We start from the raw sequence: 16,922 nt of genomic DNA on the forward strand, positions 1-16,922 counted from the left end.
AATTAAACTTGCCAATGTTTGATTCCTTGTAGCATCGATATCTTTTAACCGATTGTATTGTATTGTAACATACGCCCCCTTCACCCTATGCCTCTTTGTAGGCCTGTGAGGTCTTTCTAAATAAAAATAAAATAAACTCTGTTCTTGTGTTTAGTGCATGCTTTTGTTGCTTCAGACTTTATTAAGGAATGTCTGTGTGTACACACAGTGGTGATTAATTTAGCTAAGCTTGTAAAGTGTGACAATTTACCGTATATACACTGTTATAACAAGAGTTCTTTTTTTGGGCATATTTTTTTTGCCCTCCTTTTTTTCCCCCTCAACTATGGCTGCCCTTAAAGGTCCCAAGCTCGCATTATGATCGTAACATATGAATTCTTTTTTTTTTCTTAAGGGCACTAACTCCCCCCTCGCTTTATTTTCGTAGTCTCATTATGAGTGAATGAATGAACGGTTTATTTATTTTTGTAGACACGTACAGAAAAAGGAAACGAAGCTAGAAAGGCCATTCGGCCTGACGGGGCTTCGCTACGAGGTAACATAAGTGACATTAGAACATACAAAAAAGAAATTTAGCATACAGTGCTATTCAATCCACCATGATACAAATATAAGGAACAGCAAAAGTATATAAACATGCATAACCGAGAAAGTATATTGGCAACAACATCTTTGTGTGCGACATATGCATGCAAAAAGAAAAATAATAAAAGACGAGAAAAAACATGTAAATGGAAAACTATGATTATAAACCAATAGATCTGAGCATTTGGAAGCATTCAATACATGATGTGCATGAAATACACATAAGCCAATAGACACCATTAATAGTGCATACACGGTAGTGTCAACTGCTTACATCAGTCTATTCATATACTCATATACATTTATACTCGTGTAAATACGGTAGTTCTGTACACTGAGGCCAAAAAAACTCTTCTGTACTCACACTCTTGATGTCGCACTAGAAGTGTTGTGTACCGATTCTGGACGCTGAGTTCCGCGGATGACGGACTTTTGTCAATCAGCCCTGGTGTTGAAGAGCGCCCTCTTCTGGCCCCAAGTGTATATATATATATATGCCAGTTGTAATCAAGATCCCCAGTTCTGTGTTGTTTGGTGACGGCAATAAAGGGCTATTGCCGATACCGCCTTGTAGCGATGGTGCCTCGCGATAGGACTCGCGCAGCAACATAACACTGGCGACGAAGATGGGATCCGAATGAGACCGCCGCAATGGGAAGCTAGCTCCGTCCAGTACGCACTCTTTCACAATGACGGCCACCACAACGGAGGGGCTCGAGCCTTTCGACATTGCTCACCCTGAAGAGTGGGAGGACTATGCAGAACATTTCCAGTTCTTCCTCGAGGCGCAGGGCGTTACGGACGCCAGCAAGAAGAGATTGACATTCCTCAGCCGCTGCGGTACCGCCACTTTTAAATTAGCCAGGGCGCTCGTGGCACCAACTCAGCTGAAGGATACACCGTTCGAAACAAGCCTTGCCGTTCTGCGCGACCACCTAGCGTCGAAACCACCGGAGCTTGCCAGACGATATGAATTCCATCGCCGCAACCAGGCACCAAGCGAGTCTGCCGCCGCCTACCTCACTGCTCTTCGAACGATGGCACAACACTGCAACTTCAACGACCTCGACACTGTGCTACGGGACCGATTCGTGTTTGGACTGCAGAACAACACGGTGAAGCGGCGACTACTGCCAAAAAAATAGGTGCCTTTCACCAGTGCTGCCGAGGAAGCAGTCGCCGCTGAGGCCATTGCCCGGGAAGCCAGCCTACCCTCGTTTCAAACCACGAACACGTCGCGTTTCGAACCCGTGCACCAAGGGACGACGACTGGCGATAATGGCGAGCAAGACACCGCCAAAGATGTTCTTCGGTTACGTGCGAGCCCCACTCAGTGACGGGACACCGAGAGATTGGTAGGCGGCCCCTGCGCCAGCTGTGGAGGCCCGCACTAACGCCGCCTGTGTTGGTTTCGGGGTGCCCAGTGCAGGGAATGGGTAAAAGCAAGCACATTGCTAAGGTCTGCCGGTCCCGGAGACAGCTTAGCCCATGTCGAAATGCCAGAGACCAAGCCCGGACGCAACAATTCAAGTCCACTCCTCACACAAACATTTCATACTGCTACGACTTGGTAGTTACTGCTATCAACGAAGTGTCTAAACCCACCAAGAGGAAGATACATGTGAGTGTAAAAATCGAAGGCATACAGTGTCAGATGGAGGTGGATTCAAGATCAACCATCATCTCCGACGTCACAGCCTGACGCATTTTTCCAAAGGAACGTGTCCAAAACCTACAGCCACTTGACGTTATCATGAGGGACTATCAAGCTAACCGTATCGCTGTACGGGGAGTTGGTACCGTCCGAGTGCAGTTCAAAGATTTTGACGGCCCATTGCGCCTGGTCATTGTCAAGGGCGAGCGCCCAAGTCTTCTCGGGCTGGATTGGTTTCCGGCACTTGGCATCAATATCACGGGAGTGCAACGCATTGATCAGCAAATATCCTCACTTGAAAACATATTCAGAGACTTTGCCTCTGTGTTCGACGGGACGCTGGGCTGCTATAAGGGACCGCCCGTGCAGTTTGCACTTAACGCTGAGGTTGTGCCTATCCGCCTGAAAACAAGGGTTCCTTTCGCACTGCGACCAAAAATTGACACCAAACTGGACAAACTGATACAACAACGAATCCTAAAACCAGTTAACCACGCTCGTTGGGAAACCCCTATTGTTACGCCACTGAAGGCAAATGGGGACGTCCGCATCTGTGCAGACTACAAGTGCACCATCAACAAAGCCTTGCAGCAGCACTCGTATCCGGTACCAGCTGTCAATCACCTGCTGGCATCCCTCTCTGGTGGAACTGCCTTTGCGAAGCTAGACTTAGCACAGGCCTACCAACAGCTCCTAGTGACTGATGAATCTGCAGAAGCGCAGACCATTGTGACGCAGGGTGCTTTTCGCGTTCAACGATTACAATTCGGTGTCAGCGTCGCACCTGGCATCTTCCAAGTTTAATGGAGAACCTACTGCGCGGACTACCAGGCGTCATTCCATATTTTGATGATGTTCTCATTTCAGGTGCATCACACCAGGAATTGCTTAGTCGCCTTCGAGAGGTCCTTCAGCGGTTCCAAGATGCAGGGCTTAAGGTCAAGAAGGAGAAATGCCAGCTAGGAGTGACTCAAGTGGAATTTTTGGGTTTCCGAGTCGATGCTGAGAGAATCCACCCCACACTGGCCAAGACGCAAGCCATCCTTAATGCACCGCGGCCGTTGAACAGAGCTGAGCTACAGGCCTTCCTGGGTCTTCTCAATTTCTATCGTGCATTCCTTCCACACAAGGCCACTGTCGCTGAACCCCTGCACCATTTGTTGGACAAGAAGGTCCCCTGGCTGTGGGGAAACCTACAACAAACTGCATTCGACAATGTGAAGAAGCTACTGGCATCCAACCAGGTGCTGACACACTTTGACGAGAAGAAGCCGGCAATCCTTGCCTGCGATGCGTCCCCGTACGGAATAGGAGCAGTGTTGAGTCACAGAATGCCGGATGACGCGGAAGCACCAATCACTTTTTATTAATGAAGTTTGTCTTCTACGGAGCGGAATTATGCTCAGATTGATAAGGAGGCACTAGCTGTGGTTGCCAGAGTAAAGAAGTTTTATGACTACATATTTGGCCGCCCATTTCAGATCCATACAGACCACAAGCCACTCCTGGGGCTCTTTACATCAGACCGGCAAACACCACAGATGCTTTCACCGCGAATGTTGCGTTGGTCCATTTTTCTGAATGGATACCAGCAACCTCTCCACTACCAACCAGGAAAACAGTTAGGCCATGCAGATGGTCTCAGCAGAATGCCCCAAGCGAACCAATGCCAGGATGACCCTTCGCCAGCAGAGGTCGTCATGCTTCTGGACGTACTTCCAGAATCTCCAGTCCATGCAGACGATGTGGCGAAGTACTCAGCCAAGGACGCTATCCTCTCCCGTGTCCTCAACTGGGTATGGAAGGGGTGGCCAAGGTGCGCTCCGAGTTCCGAATTCCCATCATTCGTGTCCAGGCAACAAGAGCTGTCCGCCCACAAGGGATGCTTACTGTGGAGTGACCGTGTGGTGATTCCACAGAAGCTCCGTTTCCGGGTCCTCAAAGCTCTGCATGTCGAACACCCCGGCATCGTCATAATGAAAGCGCTTTCCCGCAGTTATGTATGGTGGCCCGGCAAGGATGCGGCCATTGAGGAATGGGTCCGGCGATGCCTTCCTTGCCAGGAAACACGGCCCGAGATGCCTCGGGCACCTGTGCACCCATGGGAGACGACCCGGACTCCATGGTCACGCCTGCACATTGATTTCGCTGGTCCATTCCAAGGAGACCTTCTTGATTGTGGTGGATTCTTATTCCAAATGGCTGGAGGTCATACCAATGTTGTCAATGATATAGAGTGCTGTAATCACTACCTTACGAAGATTGTTTGCAACTCACGGCCTGCCAGATACCCTCGTCTCAGACAATGGCCCGCAATTCACATCCACAGAATTTCGAGGGTTCCTGGATGCAAACGTCATCCACCAAGTGACATCTGCACCATTCCATCCATCCATGAACGGGCAGGCTGAAAGAATGGTACGGACCACCAAAGAGGCATTATCTCGGATAATCCGAGGAAGCTGGGCACAGCGCCTGGAAGACTTCACTCTACAGCAGCATGTAACTCCGCACAAAGTCATGGGACGCTCCCCGTGCGAGTTACTGATGGGCCGCCGACTGTCTACCATGCTGGACCAGCTGCAGCCAGACTGGGCCCCTGAGAAGTCCTCCCGGTTGGCAGAAGCTCTGCCTACACCACACACATTCCAGCCTGACGACCCTGTATTTGCACGTAACTACAGCCAGAGCCCACCCTGGGTACCTGCTGTGATTTCCAGAGCAACTGGCCCGATCTCTTATGAGGTTGTTTTTCCGGACAGCCGTGTGTGTCGCCAGCCCGTGGACCAGCTTCGTCGTCGGAGCAGCAGTCCCATGAGGTTAGCCGAAACAGTACCTGAAGAAGGACAGCCTGAGGTCCGGCCTGCGTCAAGCCCTTCACCTGCCGGAGTGAGCTGCAGCAAGACACCAGATCCCAGTGAAACCGAGGAGCAACCAAGAGTTATGCTACCTTCGTACGACACAGCAGCACCTCAGCCAGCACCAACAGAGCAAAGTGTAGAATTGCCGGGCCCATGCCATTTGCAGTGTTCCCATAAGACACCCCAACATCAGGACTTTGTGCTGGCATTGGCAGATTGTTGAGTCCGAACAAAGGGGGAAGGAGTGTTGTGTACCGAGTCTGGACGCTGATCCGCGGATGACGGATTTTCGTCAATCAGCCCTGGTGTCGAAGAGTGCCCTCTTCAGGCCCCAAGAGTATATACTATATATGCCAGTTGTAATCAAGATCCCCAGTTCTGTGTTGTTTCATGACGGTAATAAAGGGCCCATTACCGATATCCCCTTGTAGCGATGGTGCCTCGCGATAGGACTCACGCAACAAACATAACAAGCTTTCCACTACTAATACAGTATAGACCACTTATAACGTAACCGTTTATAGTGCAGAACTGGCTAAAATGCGGCCTTTCCCAACTACCGTTTACTCTCCCATAGAACTCCATGTATATGCATACCGCTTACAGTGCAGCCGCGTGAGACGAAATACCGGTTATAATGCGACTTCCACGGGAAAATCTCGCCGAAAAGGGGAGCAGTGAGCACGCTTCTCAAGAAGGTGCGTGCTCACGGCCGGCGTATGCATTATTCAATGCAATCAAACTCTCGTTAATTCAGACTTATTTGGCCGCACACCAGACTAATTCGGACTACGGCGAGGAGCGCCGCCAATGTGTGACGCAAAAGAGCAAGAACAGCGCTAGCATCCAACCGAAACGAAACGGCAGAGTCCGCATCGCCACAGCCATCAGTTGAAATCGTATGTGAATGACAGCAACGCCGGAACACTTCGAGCCTATTTGTGTCTTTAAAGCCTGTATTCTTGTGTTTACCGCCGCGCATAACACCATGTTGACCGCGCGCTTTCATAACTGTGTAGTCCTCATGCACGATCGCGTCGATAACAGCCGCTGTTTTCTCCGCAGTGGTTGCGGCGAACAGTAGTTTCGTTTTTACTCGGTACGTGCGTCAGCCGCGTGCCTAAAAAACTGCGTAGTCGCCATTGATGATCGCATAGATAGCGACCGCGGTTTCGACTGCTGTTGTTGCAGCGAGTGGTAGTGAATTCGTCCAGACTCGGTGCGTGCGTCGGGCGCGTGCCTTCAGCACCGCAAAGTCCTTGTTCATAATCACGCCGATAGCGGTAACGGTTTTTCCTGCAGCGGTTGCGGCAAACAGTTGTTTCGTTTTGACTCGATGTAAAGCTGTCGAGCTTGAAGAGCACCCGCTACATAGCCGATTATGTTTTCGCCAGCTCAATGCCGAAAACGTAATTGCGATGTGCACGCGATAGTACCACGGCCGCTGGATAAAAAAAAAGGTGCAGCCTGCCGCGTCGGGCGCGTTGCAATGGGAGCGAATGTGACAGCCGTAGTTGCATTGTCGGCCGCTTGGCTGGGCTGAACGGCGCTAATCATCGGCGATGGAACGCATCGGCTTGCACATGCGACGGCGTTGCAAGCGCGTTCCTGACACATTTGCTATGCCGATGCCAGACAACAGCCCCCAATGTGTGGCGCCGCGGTGGATCACATCGTTTTCGATGCACGCGGCAGGCCGCACCTTTTTTTTATCCAGCGGCCGTGATAGTACAAAGCGTGTCTACATGCTTGGTCTACATGTTTTGCATATGTGCAGGGCTTGAAAATCGTTGTTTTGGTTATAGTGTGGTACCGCTTATGGCCGCTGACTGGCGTCTCCCAGTCAGCGGTCTTTTGGCAGTAGCGGCAGCATCTGGAAACATGTCTGATTCTGTGTACACTGCTGTTGCAGGTTAGTGATTTTTGGCATATTCTTGTACTGCTACAGTTTTCTCTTATTTATGCTGTCGCTGCTGCCACTGCTGCCATTGCTGCTATAGAATGATACCACAGGCTTAACCTGTAGTTGCTTTGCAGAACTTTCTAGCTCCTGGTTCTTTTTTTTTGTCTGCTTGTGCCTTTACTACACTATGCCCGACACTTGCTTATCGTGCCAGTTACCTGTACAGGATGAAGGGTCTGTGAAATGTAGCGAGTGTTTACACATGTACCACTTCGGGAGGTGTGCTGGCTTGTTAGAAAAATCATACAAATCTAAATCAGAAACGGCAAAGAAGGCCTGGAAGTGCGTGACATGTAAGAGCATGGGCCCATGGGGTAGTCACAGCGACGATGAAGTTGACGTACATTCAGTTCTTGCATCGATCAACGAGAAACTTGAGGGCTTGCCGGCTTTAATAGGAAAAGTAAATAGCATGGAACAGTCGGTTCAGTTTCTATACCAGAAATTCGATGAATTTCAAGAAAAGATAACTAATCAAGACACTGAAATCAAGGGGCTAAGAAAAAGGGTGACAGAACTGGAAGAAAGAGAAAAGGAACATGCATCTGCAGAATGTGACCTTATACGGCAGCTGAATGATCTTGAGTTCCGAAGTAGGCGACTGAACTTGGAAGTTCACGGAATGCCTGTTGTGGAGGGTGAAAACTTGATAACCTCTCTAAATGAAGTCGCTGATAAGCTTAAAGTACCTCAGCTTACAAAGGCTGATGTCGCATGCGTGCATTGGCTGCTCGCTAAGCAAGGCATAGTACCAGGAATTACTATCCGCTTCACAAAACAAGAGACCAGAGACACGTGGCTCAAGAAAAAGTACACCCTTACAGGCGACAACCCTCGTATTTTCTTTCAAGAAAATCTGACTCGGCACAGCAGGGAGCTTCTACGGGCTACGAAAGAAGCGGCAAGGCAAAAGGGTTATAAGTTTGTTTGGCACGTCAACGGCAAGGTCCTTGTTCGGAAAACCGAGGGAGCTCATGCAGTTCACATTAAGGATAAGGATGATCTTGAGGAGCTCTAAACAGTGCAGTACGTTGGTTGCAATACCTGAAGGATGTATGATGAAGTGGAGTATTACTTACCAAATGATGTAAATGAAATTGTCGCAACATTTACTACAGCCTCCATAAAATGTATCCACCTAAATACGCGATCTGTGAAAAACAAAATGTTGTGCTTGGAGGAGCTGCTTACTGAATTTTCTTTTCAATTTTCGGTTATCATGTTAACCGAAACATGGAGCACTTCTGAAAGCGATATATTTAGGTTGCCTAATTATAATACTTACTACTTAAACAGGTCGCACTCTCGAGGGGGTGGAGTAGCGTTGCTGATTGCAGATGACGTCGAATGTCAAATCCTTCATTCTTATACTGTGCTTTCACCTGATTATGAAATATTGTCACTATGCACTGGTAAGCATGCATTTTCTGTGTGCTATCGACCACCGACTGGTGATATACCGGTGTTTATAAAGTTCTACGATGAATTCCTTGCGTATGTGGTTCAAAATCATAATTCCAAAACTTTAATAGCTGGTGGAGATTTCAACATTGACATGTGTTCTAATAGTCACTCATCGAATTCTTTCAATATGATTATATTATCGAATGGTTTTGCCAACTTAATCACCACGCCTACTAGGGTTACGCCTCAAGGCCAGTCAACTCTGGATTTATTTATCACTAACTCCTTACAATCAAACATTAAATCCGGAGTCTTATCTTGTTCCATCAGTGACCATTTGCCAGTGCTTCTGTGTGCTGAAATAAGCCGGATTAAGAGGAAAAAAGTTCCCACCACTGTCATACCAATTAATTACAGACTCAACTCTGACATCCTTTTATGATACTCTTTTGACAGTAGAGTGGGATGTGATAACTAACCAAACAGATGCCAATGAGGCTTACAATATGTTCATTGATATATTATCCCTCCTATACCACAACAGCTTTCCTTCCGGGACATGTAGAAAAAGTAGAAAAACACAGAAACCATGGATTACACCTGATTTACGCGAAGAAATGAAAATGAGGGACAAGCTATACCAACATTTCCTCCACACGCGATCAACAGATGACCTTGCCATATTTAAAAAGTATCGAAATAAGTTAAGTTACGGCATGCACGCACAGCATACTACTCATCTTTCGTAGACATCGAAAGCCGTAAACACAGCCTACTATGATCGAGGTTGAACCGACTTTTGAATCGTAGTGATTGCCACATGCCTTTATCGCAGTTACAAATTAATGGCAAAGAATTATCGGGTATTGAACTAGCTGATGCATTCAATAATTTTTTCACAGATATGGCTAGTACTCAAGCTACGACCTGCCATGCTAGTAAATATATTTGCACTAACAATGAGAACACAATATACCTTCAGCCCGTCACACCGGATGAAGTTGTGCCAGTTAAAAAAACCTTATACAATAGCAGTAGTTGTGACATTGACGGTTTTCAAATGTGCCCAATTAAACATGTAGTTGGACTTATTGCCCCAACACTCACACATATTTTTAACATGTGTCTGGAATCGACAATTTTTCCAGTGAGAATGCAGTCTGCGAAAGTAATCGTTCTATATAAAAAACAAGATTGTAATGACTCGGGAAATTACAGGCCGGTATCCATTTTACCAATCTTTTCAAAGGTGTTTGAAAAAATTTTGCATTCAAGGATGACATGTGTGACAAGTTCATTGAAAAACATAACCTGTTAACACCACACCAATTTGGTTTTCGTAAGAAAAAATCAGTCGAGTTAGCATTAGTAGAGCAGAAAGAATATATATTAACAGAATTTGAAAACAAAGCTATAGTTGTTGGTATTTTCGTAGACTTCTCTAAGGCCTTTGATTTAGTTGACCATAACATTTTATTGGAGAAATTAAGCTATTATGGAATACGAGGGCAGGCATTATCTCTTGTCAAATCTTACTTATCTAATAGAACACAAATTGTGAAAATCGACACCTTTACTTCTAAGGCAGAGCTGTCCATTGTGGAGTGCCACAGGGAAGTATTCTAGGGCCTTTGCTTTTTAATATCTATCTGAATGATATCGTCAATATTAACTCTCAGGCAAGGTTTATTATTTATGCGGACGACAAAAGTATTTTTTTCACTGGTAATAATATTCATGTTCTTATAGAACAATGTAACAATGCAATGAAATCCTTGTCGAGAGTTAATTTAATGAAGATAAATGCAAACAAAACAAAAGCAGTTATATTCAGACCGAAAAACAAGCAAATAACTCCCCATCAAGATATTGTATTATACTCCAAGGAGTATTGAAATAGTCAAGACTTTCAAATGTCTGGGTGTCATCTTTTCAGCGAACATGTCATGGGACAGTCACGTCAAATATGTTCTAAGCAAAATAAGTAGAATAACTGGTGTAGTAGGCTGTATGAGATACATTCTTTCCACACGTATTAAACTCTTGCTATACAATTCACTTTTCCAATCACATTTAAACTATTGCCAATTAGTATGGGGTAACAACATCCCCCAATCTAGAACATATTCACCTGTTACAGAAGTATCTCCGCCACGCATATAACGCTTCCTACACAGCATCGACAATAACCTTCTTTAATAACTCTAGTGCGATCCCAGCTCACAATCTCTACAGATATCGTCTGAGTCATGTATATAAACTGGAAATCCATTGAAATATCCGTAACCTGCGTACTCTAGCCCAACTTCAGAGAAAAGCTCCAAATTATGTTACAAGACACTTTGAGGATTGGTTAGTACCAACACCACGTTCAAACTATGGGAAACAAAGCCTTAAATACATAATACCAACACTGTTAAATTACTATATTTCGATCCGATTTGATCTTTTTACATCATCATCCAAGGAACTGAAATTGATGTATAAAGTTTCGATGTAATATCCGGTAGCGTTATGTATCTGTGTTTTTTGCATTTGTTTCTTGACATGAAGCAAAGTGTGAGTGAGAAACATGTCATTGAAGTTATTTATACAGCTATAATATGTATGTGCGCATATGTTATGCTGCCTCCCTGCAGAAACAGGGATTGTAGACTCGTCAAGCTGTTGATGGATAGCTTTTTTTCTACAGTCCCCCCATCTGTAAATCTACAGGATGGCAAATAAACAATTTCAATTTCAATTTCAAGAACACCATGTATCTAGAACATCAATAAAACGAAGTGTGTTTATACACGATTCCAATATGACGAAATGCCACTGTTGCTGCGAACGAATACCGAGACTATAAATAGAAACTTCTGCGGTTGCACAGGATGAAATGGTTGAATTACAAGTGGCTGCTTGCGTATGCACCTCTCAAATCACACACCGCGTGACGAAGAGCGACTGCTGAAGCGCAGCAGCGTCTTGTTTTGTATAAAGTCCAAGTGCGACAAGATCCTATCGCACCCTGCATGCTTTGGATGCGAGTGAAAGCTTGCGAGGGTGAGCCGAAAAGGATGTTGACTTGATGAGCGCCGTCTTCAGGCACGAGTGAGGGGAAAGATTGGAGCAAGTTTGTGCGTGTCTCCTTTTCTAGCGTGTCCGCGGCTACGCATGGCTGTCAACACAGCTTGTGCGGCCTGTTTTTAGAGGTAATCTGTCGCCGCGTGTGTAGAGAGTGAGCATGCCGAGATGGCGTGGCATCATGTGCACTGTATTCCCACGTGTTTATTAACGCAGATTGCGTAATCTCGAGTTTCCCAGACGTGTTGAAGAGAGAGGCAGACGAAGCATTTGCTACCCCCTGCTGGTGCTTTTCATGATACCCTCGTCGCATGCAGGCAACATCAGCCGTGGGGGAGGTGTGGATGCAAAAGCGTGGCTGGCTTCAATTAATTCATACCGCCGATGTGAAGATATCGTCAAAACGGCAGGAAGCCGTACCTATCGTTTCCTACTCAAATGCAACACAATGAATTTCAACGCGAAAGCACTAAGGGCTTGTCACAGAAAATCCGGCGTCGGCAACCAGCGTCGGCGTGCGATGCGGGTGGCAGAGAAAATCATCCCCAACCACCCCAACCGCACAGGCCCTCCGTATGGTGCAAGATTTTGGTGAACAAAAATTGAATTTCTCACAGTGAAATCCGTCAGGAAAATGGTAAAGTACAACTTTACCATTCGGCGTCGGATTCGCCATCGGATTGTTTACCAATCGGCGTCGGATTGTAATTTGAATGTACAAGAAAACTTAATTCTGCTATGAGGAAACTCAAACACCAAGCCCCTTTTCCAGCATTTCTACCAGACCTACAGTTGCGCACTGCGATGTGAACGGGTCCCTATAACGCTATCACATTCTACTCTTGAAGGCAAAGCTCCAATTTTGTTTTCTCAAATGTGCTTTTTTTCAATTGTCCAATAATTTGGAAAAATATTGCAGCCCCTTCCGTGTAAGAAAAATCGATCGGCGACTCTACCTATTTGCATAAAAGGTCGAATTTTAATACAAGAAAATTTCGATATAACGAAGCAAATTGCCGATTCTACCATCTTTGATATTGAGGTTTAACTGTAATTGCAACTAACAATAATGAGGCCCCTCAGTTTCCAGCCATCGCGTGTTCACTTAAATGTGATGTCCAACACAAACATCCATAAATGTGTTGACCCCAGAATTCCTCGCAGGAGCACTTATCACACCAACCTCGCACATTCTGGTGAACATGCACAGACAAGTTAGTTGATTTCAAGTCATGCTTGAAAACATAAAGTTTGTTGATAAAATGAAAATCTACATCCAGTGAAGCACGTGCTGGCAGTGCCTTAATTTTTCACTCATGGATGCCTTTCCTTTACTGCTGTTTCTACCACATGGTTGTCTTATCTTTGAAAATCCTTCGGGCATTTGTTTTCAGATAGAAAAACCCTTCAGGAACTTCACGAATTGAACCATAATGAACCTTTGCTATACATTCACTGCTATCATCAAACGGCTTTTGAACACGACCATTTTCCCTTGCAGGTGCCATGCAGGAAATGCAAGCTCCGATTTGTCTGATCTTCGTGCTTGGGGCGTGCCTTTACTGCGTGCCTTTCCTGCAACATCTTCGACGTCGCAACCACAATGGCAACGAAATTAAAACAACTGCTGCAGACTAAATCCAGAGATGACTCAGCATATTGTAATGGCATGTGAAGATACCCATCCAGCCAGAACCGCACGGAACATGCACCCTCCAGAAGAGCTGGGTTCAAACCTGATGTGAACTGGTCAGTGATGGAGATAAGTAAGAGACGTTCAGAGTATTGGTGAAAGAATAGTGAGGAAGAGATGGGGATGGGATCATCACATGCATAGGTAAGTTTGTGAGATAAAGCAGTGATAGAGTGCTAAATTCAAACACTAAGCAACTTACAAGGCTAGGTGACTAACTGCCACCTAACTGATTGAAAGAGGACATCATTAGAAATCATCACCATCATCATAGCATCATCAACGCCCCTGGCGAAGGCATGTGGAGATTTAACCATCCAAGGCAGTTATCAGTTGAGTCAAAGTGGCAACGATGGGCTTCAATTAAAACTTCAACAAAAGCTTCAGCTATAGCTTGCGTGGCAGTCAAAGTAGTCAGGGCCAGCTGGCAGCAGCGAAGGTCTAGGGAAGGGTGGCATTTCTGGCCCAGGGACTTGTAGAGACAGTACCCAGAGACTTGTAGAGACAGTATGTTCATGTACATATGTGTTTGTCTTTTCGTTCAGCCCTTATTCAGAGACAGTATATCTGCACCATGCACAAGCACCCCACAAATATATGCGGTACAATTTCAAAGATCGCATTGAGACACCACGGAGAACAATAAGAGAATTGTGGTCAGAAATTGTGGTCAATTTGTGGTCAGAAAGCAATGGCAGAGAATTGCATCATTAGGGTGGTAGTTTCATATAAAAAACAAAATAAAATGGAGTGGCCAGTGACACAAACAAGTTTAGTACACATGCCGACTACATGCATGCATATGCTTTTCAGACGACCTGTGCATGTTGAAGGCATCGAAGGCATGTTGTGCTCATGCGAGGCCACATCAGGTTGTTATGTCTTATAAAAATTTGAAATTTTCATATATAAAAATCCACCAAAGCTTACTTTAGTAACAACTAAGACAAAAATGTGTGCTGAACTGGTATGGATGTGGACGATAACTGCACGATCTGCTATGTGGTCGATATAGTTTAAACCATGCGCATGTGTAGCAAAGCGCCTAAATTGAGCATGCCATCCATGAACCTACTGCAGAGATAGGAGAGGCGATAGGGTCTTTTTAGGCTGCTATTTGTGCTTCTGTAAAATAAACAGCATCACTGTCCATGTGACGCTACAAAGTTATTCTCTGTTCGTAACTAGACTATCAACATTAAGGATATTCATCTGTCATGATTGTTCGGCACTTTTGTATGAGCTAGTAGTACAAACTATGCACTACTTGTAGCGCTGATGTAGAAAGTTTCGAGAAGTACCTTGACATTGGACAGTGTAATGTCCCCTGATCCATCTGTCCGAATTCTGCATTGGTCCAGGACTAGGTTTTCAAGCGTTGCCTGGGCACATCCTGACAGGTCTACATCGATACCTGCGAGACGGTACGATAAAAAAGGCACAATGAAGGCATGTCGCATACGTCATTCAGAGTGCGCATACGAGGGCAGTGAGAACTTAAGTTATACTAAGTCACTGTTTTCTTTGTCTGCAACAAAAAACACGGGTCAGAGAGGTCAGAGAAGCAAAATGCAGAGCAGGTGTTTGGGCTATCTGGCTGCTACTGAACACAAGTATGCAGTGCTGCATAGCCCCACAAGAAGGAACACAATGCAACAACCAGAAAGGTTAGGCACCAACTACAAACTAGATTCCTATAAATATTACTTGGCGCCTAACAATAGGTTGCAGGCTGCGGATGTTCTCGTGGCATTATTTGTTGCATTTCTCTTTTTAAGTTTCAAAGTAACCATATGTCTCTAAATGCACGAAGGCAATCAGTTTCTGTATGTGTGCATAGTCATTAATAAATTGCTGCATTTATACCAGTACTAAAATATTTTGTTGAAAATGATGCATTTGTGCAAAGTGACAAAGGCATTTAGAGCTGGAAAGTCAGAGTTTATACAAATCAGTGTATCTGTTGTCATTCCCATGCTAGTCGAACTGCAACACTTGTAGCTCCCGTAGCTAGCAGTCATAGACTTTCCTAGAATTAGAAGGAACCCAGGCACTGCAATCATTCAGCCACCATGGATATGACGGGGTAATACGTGGATTTGTCTGATCTTCGTGCGTGGGGCTTCGGACGTCCTTGTGGCTTCGTTTATTACGCTTTATCTGGGCCTCAATTGGACTAAAAATTGAAAGCAAGATATACTTCTTTTAATGCAGAAGGTAATAAGACTGCAAGAACACATAATCGCTCCTAACTGCAGCGGTTGTGCTTGTCCATGCATCTGTGTCGTACTGGTTTCAATATAGGGCTTCCGTGCTGTGTGTGAGGTTCTGTGGTTGAATCCTGGTGTCGGACAATTTTATTAATGTTTATTTAATTATTTATAATGCAGTAATTTCATAAAATGATCACTTTGCAAAGTCATAAAGCCATTTAAAGCCAGCTTAGAACGTTTAGAAACTGTATGCTACCAGCAATACCTAGTGGCCCACACTGTCTGCTCGGCAAGACAGCACCCAGCACACACCTCTGAAGTTAGTAGACAACTTCGGTCACAGGGAAGAGCGGCGTAAAGATGTTTGGCCGACAGGTTATTTGATAGACAGAAAGTTTTTGAAGTAGGCTAAGAACGCTAATCGTACTTTTTTTTTTTTTTCACGCAGCTGCACAACTCTGGAAATGCAGGGAAGTCTCACTGCATGCACGCACTCGTCATGAAGGGCACGCGCAGTCGGCATAGCAAGTCCGGACGCGCCGCCGCTCCTCCATCCACGCTGCCGGTCATGGAAAGGTGCGCCGCGCCGGTCGCGTCGATCGAAAGGGCGATCGGCGACTCGCCGCCGAGGAACAGCTGCGGCCGCGCGCCCATCAGCGTCGCGGTCACCGCTGCCGAGTCGTCGCCTACGTCGACGGCCGAAATAGCGAGGGAGCACGGCAGCCGCACTCGTAGCACGGCGGACTGCCGCAAGGGACCCGCACGCTGATCGTCCAGCACGACGCTCATGTTCCGGAAACTCGCGGCGTCGGCGCACGAACGCGCACTGGTCGCCCACAGGCAGCAGCTGCGGACTGCTTGAGTTCTCAGTAATTTCGCCACAGTCATTTGGACGAGCGATAACATTTTCACTACACTGGTGAGCGAAACAAGTGCACTACGCTTGCCGCCATACAAATGTGTTCATACTGGATTGGATCGGATCTTTGTCTGATCTGAATTGGCTTGATACGTTTTCGCCTTAGAAGTGTCTGCGTCACCATCACGTCACGACGTTTTCTACTACACTCCACCTAGAGTGTACTAGACAATGGTCGAGTGGGCCAAACGGCGCTCTGCCGCTGAGGCGCCACGTGTGGAAAAATAGTGCGAGGGCGCTGCGAGCGAACTGGATTGGGGCGGAGACGCGCTCCGCGGCATATTCAACGCACTTTCGCTGTGGGCGCCGAGGCCGATTGCGCATAGTACGCTCTTAAAATAGCACTTTATTTCAACTGCAAATTTATGTTTACGGCGTTTTGCCAAACATATACATTTGAGGCATAGATTATACAACGCGACGTCTTTAATTTTTGCTGTCGTTGTCAAGCGCGTCGTCTGCTAGCGCGCGCGCGTTCGCTACGCGGACGCTGTCGGACGCCCAGTTTTTCTCGCAGAACCTCTGTGCAGTGCATTTTTTTAATGTTTTAGTTGCTTCGGT

The 16,922-nt window shown here is 46.1% G+C and overlaps 1 protein-coding gene across 2 annotated transcripts in view; it reads right to left on the bottom strand.

The window, feature by feature from the left end:
• Positions 1–16,922, bottom strand: part of LOC119430944 (uncharacterized) — a 53,824-nt gene extending 36,902 nt beyond the window's left edge. The window contains exons 1-2 of one of the 2 annotated variants that reach the window (XR_005187938.2): positions 15,937–16,922; positions 14,531–14,643 (exon numbers count right to left, since the gene is read on the bottom strand). Coding sequence is in view for 1 of the 2 variants with exons in the window: in XM_049657188.1 (XP_049513145.1) it covers positions 14,531–14,643; positions 15,937–16,348 (525 nt within the window). In the remaining variant the exon portion in view is untranslated. The remainder of the gene's footprint in view (positions 1–14,530; positions 14,644–15,936) is intronic. The other variant, XM_049657188.1, reaches the window with a different exon arrangement.

This window comes from Dermacentor silvarum, chromosome 10, assembly GCF_013339745.2.
Source record: "Dermacentor silvarum isolate Dsil-2018 chromosome 10, BIME_Dsil_1.4, whole genome shotgun sequence".
NCBI lineage: Eukaryota > Metazoa > Arthropoda > Arachnida > Ixodida > Ixodidae > Dermacentor > Dermacentor silvarum.